Here is an 18407-nt window from a genome sequence, read left to right on the forward strand (position 1 = left end):
AAAAATCTATGGATTTTTACCTTGTCGTACCACAAATATGCATGCCATCCAAAAGCATTGTTAAACCCTTCCAGATCCAGGACATCAGTGTTCTCAAGCAAAATCCAATCTTTCAACCAGCAGAGAGCTGCAGATTCATAATACAGCTTCAAATCTGGCAGGGCAACCCCCCCCCCCTCTCCTTAGCATCCGTTAGTATCTTAAACTTAATTCGGGGCTTTTTGCCCTGCCAGACAAATTTAGAAATATCTCTCTGCCACTTTGTGAAACATTCCACTCTGTCCACAATCTGTAGGGTCTGAAACAAAAATAACATTTTAGGCAATACATTCATCTTAATCGCAGCAATTCGGCCCAACAAGGAAAGTTTAAGTCTTGACCAACTTTCTAAGTCTTTTTTAATCTCTGTCCAACATTTCTCATAGTTGTCCTTAAATAAATTCAAATTCTTAGCAGTCATGTTCACCCCTAGGTATTTCACCTTTTTAACCACTTTTAGATCTGTCTCTTTCTGAAAACTTTCTGATTCTGCATTTGTCAATTTTTTTTCCAAAACCTTAGTCTTTTGCTTGTTTAGTTTAAAACCCGCCACCCGACCAAAGTCATTTATCAGTTCTAGAACCCTTTTCGTACTAGATTCTGGCTCCTGCAAAGGCTTTAAGTTTGTATTGTTTAGCTCCGACCTGTATCCCTTCAACCAGCCGGTCCCTTCTAATCATGTTCAGGAGCACCTCCAGGACCGAAATAAATAACAAAGGGGAAATAGGACAGCCTTGTCGTGTTCCTTTCTCGATCCTAAACTCTTCTGTCACCACATTGTTGACTATTAGCTTCGTTTTTTGTTCTGATTATATTGCTTCTATCCCATTTTCAAATCCCCGTCCCACTCCCATCCCTCCCAAGTTTTTTTTCATAAATTCCCAAGAGATGTTGTCAAAGGCCTTCTCCACATCAATAAATATCAACACAGCTTTAGTATTAATGTTCGTTTGTAAAAGTTCCAAAATGTCGATAATGTTTCTAGTATTGTCATACAAATGTCTACCTGCCTGCTTGGTCTTTATGAATTACGCCATTTAAAACTTTTTTAAATCTGTTTGCCAAAATGTCAGCAAAAATTTTGTAATCCACATTCCTGTTCTGTTAGGGTCCAGTGTGCTTTGAAGATGTAGCTGTCCATTTCACAGACGACGAGTGGGTGTTGCTGGATCCCGACCAGAGGGCTCTCCATAAGGAAGTCATGGAAGAAAATCATGGGATCTTGGACTCTCTCGGTAAGGCTGCCTATTGGATCATCGTATCTGTTTTGTAAATCAAGACATCTCTCTATGTGACGAACCTCTGATATTTCAATGGGGCTCAACAGCGCCACCCACAGCACCTGGGATGCTAACACTCCCACAGGAAACCTTGGATGGATGGCTATTGATTGTTTTCCCTTTGAATATTCTTCTTTCAGTTCTGCCATTTAAAACCATGATCAGGCTGTCTGAACTGCCCAGGCCTTCTTAAATGTAGGCTTCAGAGTGATTTTTGACCAAAGAGTTGCTTGACAGATTCCACGACTGAACCAAACAAACTCCATCCCAGAAAAGAGCCAGGCTTTTTGAATCTCAGGCAGTGAACCCTGTAGTAACAATAATGATAATTTTATTATTTTTACCCTGCCCATCTGACTGGGTGGCCCCAGCCACTCTGGACAACTTCCCCCCCAAAAAAAAACCATAATAAAACATCAAACATTAAAAACTTCCCAATACAGAGGTGCCTTCAATTTATTTAAAAAATGATATTTAGTGAAGTTTTAGAAACAATAAAAAATTACAGAATTTAAACATAAAGGATAAGAACAAAAAACAACCGTAATTAAAAGAAGATACAAAAATATAAAAACAAAATACATAAACGGCAATAAGTAAAAAATAAAAAGCTGTTAAAAAAGAAAGAGAAGAAAAAAAAGGATCAGTATTTTCATGTTTTATGTTCCATTTACTTGTTCCCTGACCTCCTCTCACCTCCTTTTTTTGTATTCCAGTTCAGATAGATTATTCAGCAAATCCTTACCCTCTATCATTTATCTTTACTCAATTTCTTAACCTGTTATAAATATGTATTTTCAACCATTATCAATCTGTAAGTACATATTCTTCTTAATCTTTTTACCAATACCGCTTATTTTCAATCCAACATCCCTTTAACATTCATTAATTTTACAGTATTTCTGCAAGTAGTCTTTAAATTTTTTCCAATCTTCTTCCACCACCTCTTCTCCATGATCTCGGATTCTGCCAGTCATTTCTGCCAATTCCATGTAGTCCATCACCTTCATCTGCCATTCTTCCAGCGTGGGTAAATCTTGTGTCTTCCAATACTTTGCAATCAATATTCTTGCTGCTGTTGTTGCATACATAAAGAAAGTACTATCCTTCTTTGACACCAATTAGCTGACTATGCCCAAGAGGAAGGCCTCTGGTTTCTTCAGGAAGGTATATCTAAATATCTTTTTCATTTTATTATAGATCATCTCCCAGAAAGCCTTAATCCTTGGGCACGTCCACCAAAGGTGAAAGAATGTACCTTCAGTTTCTCTACATTTCCAACATTTGTTATCGGGCAAATGATAGATTTTAGCCAGCTTGACTGGTGTCATGTACCACCTATATATCATTTTCATAATACTTTCTCTTAAGGCATTACATGCCGTGAATTTCATACCTGTGGTCCACAACTGTTCCCAGTCAGCAAACATAATGTTATGCCCAACATCCTGTGCCCATTTAATCATAGCAGATTTAACCGTTTCATCCTGAGTGTTCCATTTTAACAGCAAGTTATACATTCTTGAAAGTATCTTAGTTTTGGGGTCTAACAATTCTGTTTCCAACTTTGATTTTTCCACCTGGAAGCCGATTTTTTTATCCAAATTGTATACCTCTCTTATTTGATAATAATGAAGCCAATCTCGAACTCTATCTTTTAGTTTCTCAAAACTCTGCAATTTCAATTTGTCTCCTTCTTGCTCCAAAATTTCCCAATATTTTGGCCATTTGGCCTCCATATTGGGCCTTTTCTGAGCCTTTGCCTCCATTGGTGACAACCACCTTGGGGTTTTATTTTCAAGTAAGTCCTTATACCTTGTCCAGACATTAAACAGTGCTTTCCTGACAATATGGTTTTTATATGCTTTATGCGCTTTAACCTTGCTGTACCACAAGTATGCATGCCACCCAAAAACATTGTTAAAACCTTCTAGATCCAAGATATCTGTGTTCTCAAGAAGCAGCCAGTCTTTCAACCAGCAGAAAGCTGCTGATTCATAATAGAGTTTAAGGTCTGGCAGGGCAAATCCCCCTCTTTCTTTTGCATCAGTTAGTATTTTAAATTTTATTCTGGGCTTCTTGCCCTGCCAGACAAATCTAGAAATGTCTCTTTGCCACTTCTTGAAACAATCCATCTTGTCTAAAATTTGTAATGATTGAAACAGAAATAACATTCTTGACAATACATTCATCTTTATAACAGCAATTCGACCCAACAAGGAAAGCTTCAAGTTTGACCATATTTCTAAATCCTTTTTAACCTCCGTCCAGGATTTTTCATAATTGTCTTTAAATAAGTTCCCATTTTTAGCTGTCATATTAATCCCCAAATATTTCACCTTCTTAACCACTGTTAAACCTGTCTCATTCTGAAACCTCTCTTTCTCAATCTTTGTTAAGTTTTTCTCAAGGACTTTAGTTTTTAACTTATTCAACTTAAATCCTGCCACATGACCAAACTCATGGATCAATTCTAATACTCTTTTTGTACTAGATTCTGGCTCCTGTAATGTCAATACTAGGTCATCTGCAAAGACTTTCAGTTTGTATTGTTTAGCTCCGACCATTATGCCTTTAATCAAATGGTCCCTTCTAATCATATTTAGCAGAACCTCCAGGACCGAAATAAAAAGTAATGGGGAAATTGGGCAGCCTTGTCGTGTCCCTTTCTCTATCTTAAATTCCTCTGTCACCACATTATTAACTATTAATTTAGCTTTTTGTTCTGAATAAATTGCACTTATACCATTTTCAAACTCTTGACCGACCCCCATCCCCTGAAGATTTTTCTTCATAAAACTCCAAGAAATATTGTCAAAGGCTTTCTCGGCGTCCACAAAGATTAAAACTGCTTTAGTATTAATGTCTTCTTGCAACTTCTCCAAAATGTTGATTATATTCCTCGTGTTGTCAGACAAATGTCTACCTAGGAGAAAGCCAGCTTGGTCCTTGTAAATCACTTCCCCTAATACTTTTTTTAGCCTTTTAGCCAAAATGTCAGCAAACATTTTGTAATCCACATTTAATAGGGATATGGGTCTGTAGTTCTTAAGTTCTGTCTTTTCAGTCTCAGTTTTCGGTATAAGTGTAATAAATGCTTCTTTCCACGACTCTGGCGCTTTTTTCCCAATACAGAGGTGCCTTCAGAAGTCCTCTAAAAGTTGCATAGTTATTTCCTTGACATCTGATGGGAGGGCGTTCCACAGGGTGGGTTCCCCTATCGAGAAGGCCCCCTGCCTCGTCCCCTGTAACTTCTCACAGTAATGTAACATTTAAGTACAGTGGTACTTCGCGTTAAGAACTTAATTCATTCTGGAGGTCTGTTCTTAACCTGAAACTGTTCTTAACCTGAAGCCCCACTTTAGCTCATGGGGTCTCCTGCTGCCGCTGCGCTGCCAGAACACGATTTCTGTTCTCATCCTGAAGCAGAGTTCTTAACCTGAGGTGCTATTTCTAGGTTAGCGGAGTCTGTAACCTGAAGCCTATGTAACCTGCTGTACGACTGTAAGGAAACTTGAATAATAATAATAATAATAATAATAATAATAATAATAATAATAATAATAATAATAATAATAATAATAATACTGATATGACAAGTTTCTGCTGCATTCTGTGATGTCGAGAATTTAAGAAAACATCCAAATTGGTTTAAGGTGATGCACATCATAATTAAATTTTTAGCCACTAAAGAAATTTAAATTTGGCAGCTTGTAGGAATGAAAAGTGCAGAAAGAAGACTTCCCTTTAGCAGCTGCTACACACATTTGTTCAATATACGAAAAGTGTTTTTCAGCACATAGAAGTGATGCGCAGCATAAATTAATAATGCAGAGTTTTAAAGAATAAGAGCTTTACTGAGTTAAAATAAACTTCTTCATAAACAACATGGTTCCAGACAGGTTGACTGAGATTCCATACTGACTCTGCTCACAACTGAGGGAGAGTGACTCTGACTGAAAACTTACAGAGAACACACAGAGAAAATTGCTGCCAAGTCACATGTCAGAGTGACTCAACACTTAGCTGTTAGGCCTGAATAACTTTAGTAGGCCCAAATGATTGTGCAGTCCCAGCACTTCCCAGCCTGCTTTGCTGCTTCTGCTCTCATGTGTCTTTGTCACATGACACTCCCCCAAAGACCTAGAGAGCAGAAGTGTAAACATGAAAAATTAACTTTTCACCTGGTGGCAATTTGGCTAGTGTGTAAACCTTATTTTCTTTGAATGATCCCACTCTTCTTTCATGGCGTCAAACCACTGGGTTTGTTCCTTAGAAGGTAGTTTCAGAACTTGAGCAAAGTCCTGTGGCTGTGTACAATTAACATGACACACTTTTGTTGTGCCAAAAGTCAATTTATCGGGGGAATACCCTTGGTAGTCCATGTGGACCTTCTAGGAATAACCACTGGGCTTTCCTTCTCTTGTTGCTCCTCCAGCTCATCATTTTGTTGTTCCTCTGATTCACTGCTTGTGGCACTTTGTAAAGTGTCAGTACCTGAGGGCAAATTTTCCCCACTTCCTATCCTTTCCTCAGCAGCTGGCTGCCTGAGAGGCTCCTGTGGCTGTCCTGAGAGAGGAATTAAAATACTAGGATTGGCATGAACCTGTTCCCACCTATCCTGTTCAGCAAATTCAGCATTTTGTGAAATGACTACTTGGCCACATCCCAAAGCAAAACGATAAGACCTGCTAGAATAGCCCTGATAGCCAATGAAACGTAGCATTCTTGTTTTAGGCTCACCTTTGTGTCTCAGAGACTTGGGGATATGAACAGAAGCCCAAGTCCCCCACACATGTAAACCTGTGTAATCCGGTTCCTTCCCAAAAAGCATTCTGTAGGGCAGTGTTTCCCAACCTTTTTTGGGCAAAGGCACACTTGTTTGATGAAAAAAATCTTGAGGCACACCACCATTACAGCCCTGTGACGTCAGCACGCAGCGTCACGCCGGGAGGGACGCACGAAAGTGTAAGTTTCAATTTTTTCCCCTCCCCCTTGCCGGGGAACCTCCAAGCTGTGGGGGTGGGAGGAGGCAGCAAAGCGAGGCAGGAAGGAGAGCGCGGCTTGGCTGGGTGAGCTTTGGCAGGGGCAGGGAATGAGAGCCGCGAGGCGGGCGCTGCGGACGGAGGCGCTGCCCGCCGAGCTCGCAGGCAGCCAGGCAGGCAGACGGCGAGAGCCCCGCGCTGGGCGGCCTCTCCTCGCTGCCCCGCCTCTCGCCGCCCGATTCGCCCGCCTCCCTCCAGGCAACATCTCGCGGCACACCAGGCAACATCTCGCGGCACACTAGTGTGCCGCGGAACAGTGGTTGGGAAACACTGCTGTAGGGCACATCACCCGTGGCAGTAGTGAAAGTACGGTTCACTAAAAAATTGGCAGTCAGGAGAGCTTTTCCCCAGAGCTTTGCATCATTTTGCAATCCAGCATCAGTTAACAAGCTGTCCTTTACAATTTGCATGACACCCACACGTCTCTCTGCAACTCCATTTTTCCAGGGACTATTTGGACATGTGAGACGATGCGTTATTCCATGGCGTTTAAGCCATGCCTGGAAATGATTACTTAAATATTCGCCCCCTCGGTTGGTTTGGAGTTGAATAACTGGCCTTTGAAAACATCTTTCTGCCCATACCTTCCAGGACTTCAAAGCATCTGCACATTCTGATTTGTTTCTCAATAGATATAGCCATGAATACTTTGTTTTATCATCCACAATAATTGAGAGCCAGTGTGGTGTAGTGGTTAAGAGCAATAGACTCGTAATCTGGGGAATCGGGTTCGTGTCTCCGCTCCTCCACCTGCAGCTGTTGGGTGACCTTGGGCCAGTCACACTTCTCTGAAGTCTCTCAGCCCCACTCACCTCACAGAGTGTTTGTTGTGGGGGAGGAAGGGAAAGGAGAATGTTAACCGCTTTGAGACTCCTTAGGGTAGTAATAAAGCGGGATATCAAATCCAAACTCTTCTTCTTCTAGGCCATATCTAGATCCTCCGTCACTCTTTGGAAGCTGCATCCCTTATTAATAACACAGAGTTTTAAAGAATAAGAGCTTTACTGAGTTAAAATAAACTTCTTCATAAACAACATGGTTCCAAACAGGTTGACTGAGATTCCATACTGACTCTGCTCACAACTGAGGCAGACTGACTCTGACTGAAATCTTTCAGAGAACACACAGAGAAAATGGCGGCTAAGTCACATGTCAGAGTGACTCAACAGTTAGCAGGCCTGAATAACTTTAGTAGGCCCAAATGATTGTGCAGTCCCAGCACTTCCCAGCCTGCTTTGCTGCTGCTTCTCTCATGTGTCTTCGTCACATGCCAAAGTTCATGTTTGCCATTTTTATTCTCCTACTCTTACATCGCCCACCACAAGGCAGCTGACTATGACCAAGTCAGTCCAGAGTCAATGTTCCCAAATATTTCTCCAGCTTTTAAAATTTATTTAGATTTATTACTGCATACTGAACAACTTAGCATATTGAATATATCTTAATTTTAACAGGGAACTTTTCCGCATTGGTCACCTTTTTCAATAAAAGCACATTTTATTTATGAAGATAGTACAGATGCATATTTAAATTTGAATAAAATGACGTTACCAGGTTAAGCTGTACTTTTAAACACCTGAGAGAGAAAACATCTAATATTCAACAAGATTTGTATACGAAACTAGACATTTTTACAGAACGAAAGGAACATTATAACATCTAACTCCCTTCAGTTCTTCCCCTGTCCCAAGCATTAATTAGCATTGTTCCGTAATTTGGGGCTGCACTTCTTCCCGAGACTCTAATCCGTTTGCCTCTTAGTTTCAGGTGGTGATGAATTGGAAATGAAGAACAAGGGATACCACAACGAAATCCAAAGAGTGGTGGAGCCATATCAGGATTCAGACTGTGGAGAGGGCTTCAGTCAGAGCTCCTATTCTACTTCCCATCAAAGAAATCCGCTTGAGAAGAAACCCTATCAGTGCTTGGAATGTGGAAAGAGCTTCACCTGGAAACAGAGTTTCGCTGCCCATCAAAGAATTCATACAAAAGAGAAACCCTATCATTGCTTGGAGTGTGGAAAGAGCTTCAGTCACAGCCACAACCTCACTTCCCATCGTAGGATTCATACAGGAGAGAAACCATATCACTGCGTGGAATGTGGAAAGAGCTTCAGTCAGGGCTCCCATCTCACTGCACATCAAAGGATTCATACAGGGCAGAAACCCTATCACTGCTTAGAGTGTGGAAAGAGCTTCAATCAGAGGGCTAAGCTCACTTCCCATCAAAGGATTCATACAGGGGAGAAACCCTATCAGTGCTTGGAATGCGGAAAGAGCTTCAGTCAGAGTGCCCATTTCACTTCCCATCAAAGAATTCATACAGGGGACAAACCCTATCAGTGTGTGGAATGTGGAAAGAGCTTCACCTGGAAAGAAAGTCTCACTGTCCATCAGAGAAATCATAAAGGGGAGAAACCGTATCAGTGCTTGGAATGTGGAAAGAGCTTCAGCCGGAAAATAAGTTTCACTTTCCATCAAAGAATTCATACAGGGGAGAAACCCTATCACTGCTTTGTGTGTGGAAAGAGATTCACTCACAGCTATACTCTCACTTCCCATTGTAGAATTCATACAAGGGAGAAACCATATCACTGCTTAGAGTGTGGAAAGAGCTTCAATCAGAGGGCCAAGCTCACTTCCCATCAAAGGATTCATACAGGGGAGAAACACTTTCAGTGCGTGAAATGTGGAAAGAGCTTCAGCAAAAAAAGCAGTTTCACTTCCCATCAAAGAATTCATACAGGGGGAAAACCCTATCAGTGCTTGGAGTGTGGAAAGAGCTTTACTCGGAGTTCCAATCTCACTTCCCATCAAAGGATTCATACAGGGGAGAAACCCTTTCAGTGCGTGGAATGTGGAAAGAGCTTCAGTAAAAAAAGCAGTTTCACTTCCCATCAAAGAATTCACACAGGAGAAAAACCCTATCAGTGCTTGGAGTGTGGAAAGAGCTTCACCTGGAAAGAAAATCTCACTTCCCATCAAAGGATTCATACAGGGGAGAAACTCTATCAGTGCTTGGAATGTGGAAAGAGCTTCACCAGGAAAGAAAGTCTCACTGTCCATCAAAGAATTCACACAGGAGAAAAACCCTATCAGTGCGTGGAGTGTGGAAAGAGCTTCACTGATAGGTCCTCTCTCACCTCCCATCAAAGAATTCATACAGGGGAGAAACCATATCACTGCTTGGAGTGTGGAAATAGCTTCACCAGGAAAGAAAGTCTCACTGTCCATCAAAGAATTCATACAGGGGATAACCCCTATCAGTGTGTGGAATGTGGAAAGAATTTCAGCCATGGCTACGATCTCACTTCCCATCAAAGAATTCATACAGGGGAGAAACCCTATCAGTGTGTTGAATGTGGAAAGAGTTTCACTGATAGCTCCTCTCTCACTTCTCATCAAAGAATTCATACAGGGGAGAAACCATATCACTGCTTGGAGTGTGGAAAGAGCTTTAGTCACAGCCACGATCTCACTTCCCATTGTAGAATTCATACAGGGGAGAAACCATATCAGTGCATGGAATGTGGAAAGAGCTTCAGTCAGAGGGCCCATCTCACTTCCCATCAAAGGATTCATACGGGGGAGAAACCCTATCAGTGCTTGGAATGTGGAAAGAGCTTCACCAGGAAAGAAAGTCTCACTTCCCATCAAAGAATTCATACAGGAGAAAACCCCTTTCAGTGCCTGGAATGTGGAAAGAGATTCATTAACAGCTCCACACTCACTTCCCATCAAAGAATTCATACAGGGGAGAAACCCTTTAAGTGCTTGGAATGTGGAAAGAGCTTCACCTGGAAAATAAGTTTCACTTCCCATCAAAGAATTCATACAGGAGAAAACCCCTTTCAGTGCCTGGAATGTGGAAAGAGCTTCACCAGGAAAGTAGGTCTCCGTGCCCATCAAAAATTACACACAGCAGAGAAGTCAGATCCGTGTTAGGAATGTGGAAATAGCTTCAGTCAAAAAGGAAATCTCATTTCATCAAAAAATACATACAGGGGAGGAATCATATCAATGCCAAGAGTATGATCGGAGGGAGTTATGAAAGTCTGGTCTCATTTTTAAAGCTCTTTTTTTAAAAATTGGAGCTTTTAGAAAGAGATTTTCGATGGGGCATTGGGTGATGTACTGCCCCCCTGTTGGCCTACAACTAGACCCTGCCATACGACCCATCATGTTCCTTTTTTTTAAAAAAAATAATCTTTATTACTAATCAAACTTACAAGGAAAGAAAAAAGAAAAAAGGCAGGAGAAAAAGACAAAATAGAGCAGACAAGAAAAAAGAACAAAAGAAAAAACAATACAATAAACAAAACAACAATTTAAAAACATATAGCATGCCATTTCATTACTCTATCTTTCATTCCCTTATTTCATCGACCTCCTCTCACCTCCCTTTTTGTATTCCACTTCTGTTACTTGTTTCAGCAATTCCTTTCCATCTTTCTCTATTTTTATCATTATGAATAACTTAACATATGTTTAACCTTATTTTCCATTAATACTAAAATACTTATTTATACTTAACTCCTTATAACATTTCTGCTAAAGCCATAAAGTTTCATTCCAACAATTTTCAAATACTCATTAATTTTACAATATTTCTATATACAAACTTTAAGCTTTCCCAGTCTTCTACCACCATCTCTTCTCCCTGCTCTTGGATTCTGCCAGTCATTTCCGTCCATTCCATATAGTTCATCAACCTGGAGATCTTCTGTCCAAGGCTCTTAAATCTTTTCCAAGTCCCTTCTGCAATTCTTCATATTCTTTGATGCTGAAGATGCTGAAGAGCAAGTCTCGGGGAGGCCCCGACCCAACCATGCCCCCATTCCCTCTCAACAGGCCAGCCAACTCTCCACAGCTAGAACCAAGGTCCATACAATATCTCAAATCATGTTTCAAGGCTCCTCCAGATCCAAAGGCCCCCACAACTCCAATCACCTCCTGACCCAGATTCAGGACCCAAAGGTCAGTAAATCCCTGCATGAAAGAGTCTATCCAACCTTCCTTCTCCAGTCCAAGCAGGGCTCCAATCTTCAAATTCTGACTTTTTCTATATTCATTTATAAAAGGCCTCCACTTATAGTCCACGATTTGTCTCTGTAAGGCTGGGGCTTCCACTTGTATTACTTTAGGTTCAACAACTACTACTTTCTCCTTCGTCTTCTCCCCAGTTTGTCCTGTCAAAGTAGGTTCCTGTGTCAAATCCTGAACAATTTCTGTATTGATGGTCACTTTTTGTCCCAAATTTAACACTTTTTGTTCCAAGTTCTCAAGTTTGGTATTCATAACATCCGTCTTCTTGTGAAGCTGTTCCAACGAATAGCTTATCTTACATAAAACAGTCACTAAGGCTCCTTCTGTCAACATTCTTAAAATCCAAGGTCAATCTCTGATTCTCACAGCTCTTATCTTGCAGCTGGAAAAAACCCAGCTCCACTCTTGTAACAGTTTCAAAAGCTCCCTCTAGAGGGAAACAGTCTCCACTTGTATCAATCCTTTAAAGCACAATTTATAAAGTTAGTTTCAATTTTCAGTTACTTTTCCTCCTTTTTAAACACAGAAGAGGACAATGGAAACAATATATTTCTCTTATTTAGCCATCTGTCAACATGCTTTCTGTTCACAGTCAAGAACTCTCCCAAAACGTCAGTTCTGCTGGCAGCCCGTTTCCAGGTTCAGAGCAGTGGTAATTTAATTTTTCACTCTCCTGCAGGCTCGCTAGGTCCAAAATTTCCCCCCTCTTCTCCTGCTTCCAAGGGGGCTTTAATAGTTTTAACCGATGGAGATTTAATCCTTTACAAAAGACTTTCCAAGGCTTTAACTTGCAACGCCTTTGCTTCAGTCTATTTACAAAAGAGGAAGGCGGACTTCCTGTTTAAAACCTTCCCGTTTCAATGCCAAATTAATGAATTTAAAGATCCAATTTTCCGTTCTACTCATGGGTAGTTGTTTAAAGTCAAATTGTCCACAGGAAAAAGTCAGCGCTCTCCAGCAACAGCGATGCAGCTTCACTCCGTGAAAGAAGCAGTCAATTCAAAGCACTGCGCCGCTCACCCCACTTCGCTCCGGATCCCCAAATCAGGGTTTCCCCGCGAGTAGGGGAGGCGCAAAAGATGCCAGCCGAATCCCAGGTTCACAAGCTTCTCCTGCCTGTGATTTCAGTGGGTCTCCGCCTTCGCCGTGGCGGTCAGACCCTGATTTCCACGGAGCAAATTCCTCCCAATCGGAGGAACTCCGCCATTGCCTGGAGGCGCCAACCCAGAAGTCTACGACCCATCATGTTCAAGGCCCACCAGGTCCCGTTCACCCTTAAAACCCCGCATTGACGAGGAATTAGACTGGCTCATTGAGCAAGGAGTGCTTTAGCCCAATGCCCCCGAGAAACCCCAATCATCACACCCGTCAAGCCCAATGGCTCAGTCCACATCTGCGCAGACTACAAATGTACCATAAAGAAGGCCCTTATGGCTCATGCATACCTGGTGCCAATGGTCAGCCCTGTCCTCGCCACCCTGGCGGGGTCTAAGATTTTTGGCAAGCTGGCCCAGGCCTATCAGCAGTTGCCAGTGGACAAGGCCCCTGCGGAGGCACAGACGATTGTAACGCACGGGGCCGGTTCCGTGTCAATGGGCTGAAATTTAGCGTCCGTGTGGCCCCAGGCATAATCCAAAATCTAATGGACTCTCTCCTCAAAGGAATACCTGGCGTCACACTCTTCTTCGATGATGTGTTGATCACAGGGGCCAAACTGGGGGAGTTTGGGGACACACTCCGCACTGTCCTGCACTGTTTCCAGATGGCCGGCCTCAAGGTGAAGTAGGAAAAGTGTCTGCTAGGAGTTCAATAGGTGGTTTTTCTAGGATTTACAATAGATGCAGACAGAGTCCACCTGACTGGGGACAAGATGTGGGCTATTTGCAACGCCCCTGCATCTAAGGGTAAGGCGGAACTCCAAGCCTTCTTGGGACTATTAACTTTTACCATGCCTTCTTACCCCACAAGGCAGCAGTAGCAGAGCCCCTAGAAAGACTGTCAGATAAGCAGGCCCCGTGGGTGTGGGGGCAGTGCCATGAGGCTGCGTTCCAAGCAGTCAAAGATCTGCTCATCTTGAACTCAGTCCTGGCGCACTTTGACGAGAGGTTGCCGGTGGTGCTGGCATGCGACACCTCGCCCTATGGTGTCGGTGCCGTACTAGGGCACCAACTTCCGGATGGAAGAGAGGTGCCGGTGGCTTACTTTTCCCAGACCCTCTCCACAGCCTAGAGGAGCTATCCGCAAATAGACAAAGAGGGCCTGGCAATTGTGAAGGGAGTAAAGAAATTTCACGATTTCTTGTATAGGCCCCCCTTTACCGTTGTGACTGACCACAAGTCACTGCTTGGCCTATTCACACCCAAGAAGCAGACCCCTCAAATACTGTCACCCTGCGTCCTCAGGTGGTTGATTTTCCTCACCGGCTACCAGTATACACGGTCCACCAGCCTGGGAAGGCAATGGGCCACGCGGACGCCCTCAGCAAACTGCCACTCCCTGAGACCATCCCCGACCCAGCACCCGCACATGAGGTCATGAGCCTGGAACAGCTTCCTGACCGCCACATTCAGGTGCTGGAAGTAGCACGCCACTCCATGAAGGACAGGGTCATCTCCCGGGTCCTGGACTGGGTGTGGTGGAGATGGCCCAGTAGCAACCCTGGGCTGGAATTTGCGGGCTATACAACCCGCAAACAGAAATGGTCAGCCCACAAGGGGTGCCTGTTATGGGGAAGCAGGGTGGTCGTTCCCCAGCCTCTGCGCCAAAAGGTCCTCACAGCCCTACATGAAACACACCCGGGGTTGTGAGGCCCTTAAGCTATGTGTGGTGGCCAGGAATTGACGGGGAGATAGAGGCCTGGGTTAAATACTGCCAGAGCTGAAAGGAGTCCAACCGAGCACTGTGGTCCCACCTGCATGTGGACTTCGCTGGCCCCTTCCAGGGAAGGACATTCTTCGTAGTGGTGGACTCATACTCCAAATGGCTGGAGGTCGCCCAGGTACCGTCCACTTCCACATCTGCGGTCATCCGAGTACTATGTAGGCTGTTCACAACCCACAGACTCCCTGACACCCTCATCTCTGACAATGGAACAGCATTCACATCACAGGAGTTCCAGACTTTTGCAACAGAAAATGCCATCTGCCATGCACAATCAGTGCTGTTCCACCCCGCCACCAATGGCCAAGCAGAGCGCATGGTGTGGACCACCAAGGACACCCTCCGCCTCATGACACAAGGGGACTGGGAGTATCTCCTAGCTGCATTTGTCCTAGCCCAGCATAGCACCCCCAGCACAATGATGGCCGGAGCCCAGCGGAACTACTCATGGGCTGGCGCCTCACAACAAGACTGGACCGCCTTCACCCCAACAGGGCCCATGAGGCGGCAGCAGTGGGGGAAGGTAGGAGCTCCCAGACCTTCCAGCCCCGCGACCCAGTGTACGCAAGGAACTTCGGGGAGGGCCTGGCATGGGTACCCGCCACTGTCACCAGGGCAACTGGCCCCGTGTCATACAAGGTGCTAACAAAGGGGGGAAAGCTTGGTGCCGCCACTGCGATCAACTGCTGTGATGGTTCCTGGGGGGGAACTGCAAGGAGGGCTGGACAGAGGAATCCCAAGGGGATAGCAGAAGGGTGAGGCCCATAGAGAAGGAGGAGCGGGTAAGGGAGGCAGAACTAGGAAGTCCAGAAGTGACCGAGGCCGAGCAGCCACAGGAACCAAAACCACAACCGAGTGGACCAGCGGCGTCCAACCCAACGACCCCGTCACATCCGGCAGCCCTGGAACAAGAGCCAGAACCAGGAACCCCTACCGAGAGACACCCAAGACCACAACGCATACATAGGTGACCGGCATAATTCAACGACTAGGAATGCTAACCTTCTGGGCACTGCGGGAACTTAGAGGGGAGGGGGGTTATGTACTAAGCTTGGAGCCTAGAACAAAAGGCAACTAGGATCCTAGAATGCAACAACTGATTGGCCTGCAGGAAAAGACCAATCAGGTTCCAGGAGGGAAGTAGAATCAGCCAATCAGACGGGACTAATTGTGTAAATAATGTAGATAAAAGCCTTACGTTTGGGGGGGGGGTGCAATTAAATCACTGCTTTACAATCTGCAATAAAGAGCATGAAATCACTACAGGACTCCTGAGTAGATTTCAGAGAATCTAGAGCATCTTTGGTTGGGATTGTCCAGCAAGGAGATTGGAGATGGTTGCCAGTCAAAGGGTAGTTTAAGACACGGGGGGGGGGGAGAGCTCCTTGTGAAAGGGGGGGGCAGTTTTGGGAGACATTCCAGCCCTGGCATTGGCAGCCAGAAGAGGAATCCTGGAAGAGGACACTCCAGCCTCATCTAGTCCAACCCCTGCCATTTAGGAACCCCGGTTCTTAGTCCCGCCAGCTCCCTTGAACTGGGCAACTCAGATGCCTGGAGCAGTGCCCCATTGGAGAGCAGCCTTGGGTCGCCTCTGGAGCTGGCTGGACCTTTTGGACGGCTGTTTCCATCCCCCCTGCCTTCTGCTGGCAGGTCCGGTTGGGAGTTGTAGTCCAAAGCCCATTGAGGGTGCCTGGTCCTGGAGGTGGCTTTCAAGTTGGAACTATGTTTTGACCCTTGGCCAAAAGGAGATGCCACAAAGTGTGTGTGTGAGGGGGGGGGGTCTTTTCAGTGCCAGAATACAAGGTGCTCTCTTGACCCGGGAGCCCAATCCCTCTCCCCCACCCCTAGAAAAGGGGGTCTTCCCCTCATCCTCTCCTTGCAGGACCCCCTTTTCCTTCCTCGGAACCAACTCTCTCTCAAGGGACCCTGGAGCCAAAGCCTTGCAGAGTTTTACTTCTCAAGCAAAGGGGGGGAAGGAATACATTCTTGTTGCTCTTGAGATGTACAGAAATCTCTTCTCCTGATTTCTAACACCGCAGGCCTGCTGTGATGGGCTTCCTTGTCCCCCTTGCCACTGAAAAAGTCCATTTAACTGCCTCTTTGCCGATTGTTACGTTTAATTACTTTTCCTAAGGTAAAGATGTTACGCTGCATCTTTGAGACACTGCACTTAGTGCTGCTTTTTTCTCTTCCGGGTTTGAATAAAACTTCATCTGTGGACTTTTTGTGTGGTCCTTTCCTGCTGCTTGATATACAAGGGGCGCTGAGTGATTTCCTTGTCCGTGGCATTTCCAGCCCCCTTTTTTCTCCAGGGGCTCCAGGGGCCAGAGACATGGTTCTCCCCCTGGCAGAGAGAGGGGCTCCTCCTCCGGGACACGCGTTCCCCCTTCCCACGCACACGCGCCCAGTGCTCCTTCCTCCCGGACCCTCCCAGGCCCCCCCGGACCCCCTCTTGCTGGGACACGGCTCTGCCCCGCAGCCCCCCAGGAACCCCCAAGAGAAACACCCCCGGGTCCCCCATCTGGCCCCCCCTGGAAGGCTCCCCGCTCCCCCGCCCCTTCGCAGCCCCAGGCAGAGAGAGGGGCTCCTCCTCCGGGACACGGGTTCCCCCTTCCCACGCACACGCGCCCAGCCCGGCTTCTTCCCGCCCAGGCGCCCCTCCTCTCGGCCGGGGGCCCCGCACCCTCCCAGGACCCCCTTTTTCTGGGACAGGGCTCACTGCCCCCAAGCCCCCCCCCGCAGCCCCCCCAAGAGAGACGCCCCCATCTGCCCCCCAAGACCCCCCTCTCCCCCATTGCGGGCCCAAGTGCGGCCTCTTCCCCTCGGAGAGAGCAGCTCGCCAGGCCCCGGATGGAGCAGCTCTGCGCCTGCGCGGCGCCGGGAGAGTGAAGGGTTAAGGGGCGCCGAGCTGGCTTCCTAGAGAGGACAGGAAAGGAAGGAAGGCAGGCCGCTCCTCCCTCTGACGTCCCTTCCGGCCTCGCCTTGGCCGGCCGGGCTCCTCTCGGGGGAAGCCTGCGGAACTCCCTGCCCCGCGGCGCTGAGGTACAATCACGGCCTGGCTTCTCCGTGGCCCGGGAGGGGGAGGGGGCGGGAGAGGGAGGGAGGGAGGGAGGGGGCCCCGAAAGGGAGGGTCTCTTGGCCCGGCTTCCCGGGAATTTCCAGGCTCGAGGGGGGGGGCAGCTGGGCGGGGGGGTCTCCTTCGCAAACTCCGCCTCCGGGGGGGGGCTCCCTTTCTTTTATCTCCCCTTATTTTCCTTTCTTGCAAGAGATCTTGTTCAGGTTTGGAAGGAGATGGGCGAAAGGGGGCATCCAATACCCCCCCCCCATATCTTTTTATCCAGGATAAAATCCAGGAATCTAAAGAAGCGCCCAAACAGAAAGGAGGGTCACGTCCTACTTCGCTTCCCTTGGCATCTTGCAATACTTTAATTTTCACTTGGCATTTTCCCTGCCATAAAAAATGAGAGAAATATTTCTGCATCCCCCATCTTGACATATGCTTTAATTTCAGCACATAATTATTTTGAAACAACATCAATTGGTATTTGTCACAGTAACACACAAATATTTTGTTTTCAGTTTGAAACCCTGTTTCCTCCCCCAAAACCTTCTGGTCTTCTCCTCTCATATTCTTTGCTAACCTTTTCATTTTCTGGTGATTAATTTAAAGCCTGCTAACATATCAGATGCCACACAGATGGAGCCTGTGTGTGTGTGTGTGTGTGTCTGTGTGTGTGTGTGTGTGTTGCTTCCTCTTGTTTTTGAATAACTTTTAATTGGGTTTTATAAAGAAGGATCATAGGTATAATAAAGAATAGAATTAAATAAAGCAAGTCTTCTCATGCCATTTGTATATCACATAAGCAGCATAATAAATTTGCGACATCAGGTTCATTGTCAGCGGTCAGCGTATCACTTTTGGGTTAATGAATTGGTTTGAACGCGACCAAAAATAAAGGGGAAACAGAACAGAGTGAAGAGAGAGCATTCCCCATGGCCAAGCCCTTGTGGTTGAGCTTCGATTAAGGGAGAGTCGTGGGCCTTTCTCCTCTTCCATTGCCAACTAAACAATATAAAGTCTTGGTCTGTTGATGAACTTAGGCCCAGAAATGAACTGG

The 18407-nt window shown here is 45.6% G+C and overlaps 1 protein-coding gene and 1 long non-coding RNA gene across 2 annotated transcripts in view; both read left to right on the top strand.

Moving 5' to 3' along the window:
- LOC308590292 (uncharacterized protein) overlaps positions 1-10442 on the top strand; it is a 35751-nt gene extending 25309 nt beyond the window's left edge. Inside the window, exon 6 of the mRNA XM_081200205.1 lies at positions 8126-10442. Within this exon, the coding sequence (XP_081056331.1) occupies positions 8126-10308 (2183 nt within the window). The 3' untranslated portion in view covers positions 10309-10442. The remainder of the gene's footprint in view (positions 1-8125) is intronic.
- Positions 10443-12646: 2204 nt separating this feature from the next.
- The window catches only part of LOC308590637, a 40957-nt gene continuing 35196 nt past the window's right edge, over positions 12647-18407 (top strand). Inside the window, exon 1 of the long non-coding RNA XR_014009824.1 lies at positions 12647-15487. This is a non-coding gene — a long non-coding RNA (uncharacterized lncRNA). The remainder of the gene's footprint in view (positions 15488-18407) is intronic.

The sequence above is a fragment of the Podarcis bocagei genome, assembly GCF_964188305.1.
Source record: "Podarcis bocagei genome assembly, chromosome: 7".
Classification (NCBI taxonomy): Eukaryota; Metazoa; Chordata; class Lepidosauria; order Squamata; family Lacertidae; genus Podarcis; species Podarcis bocagei.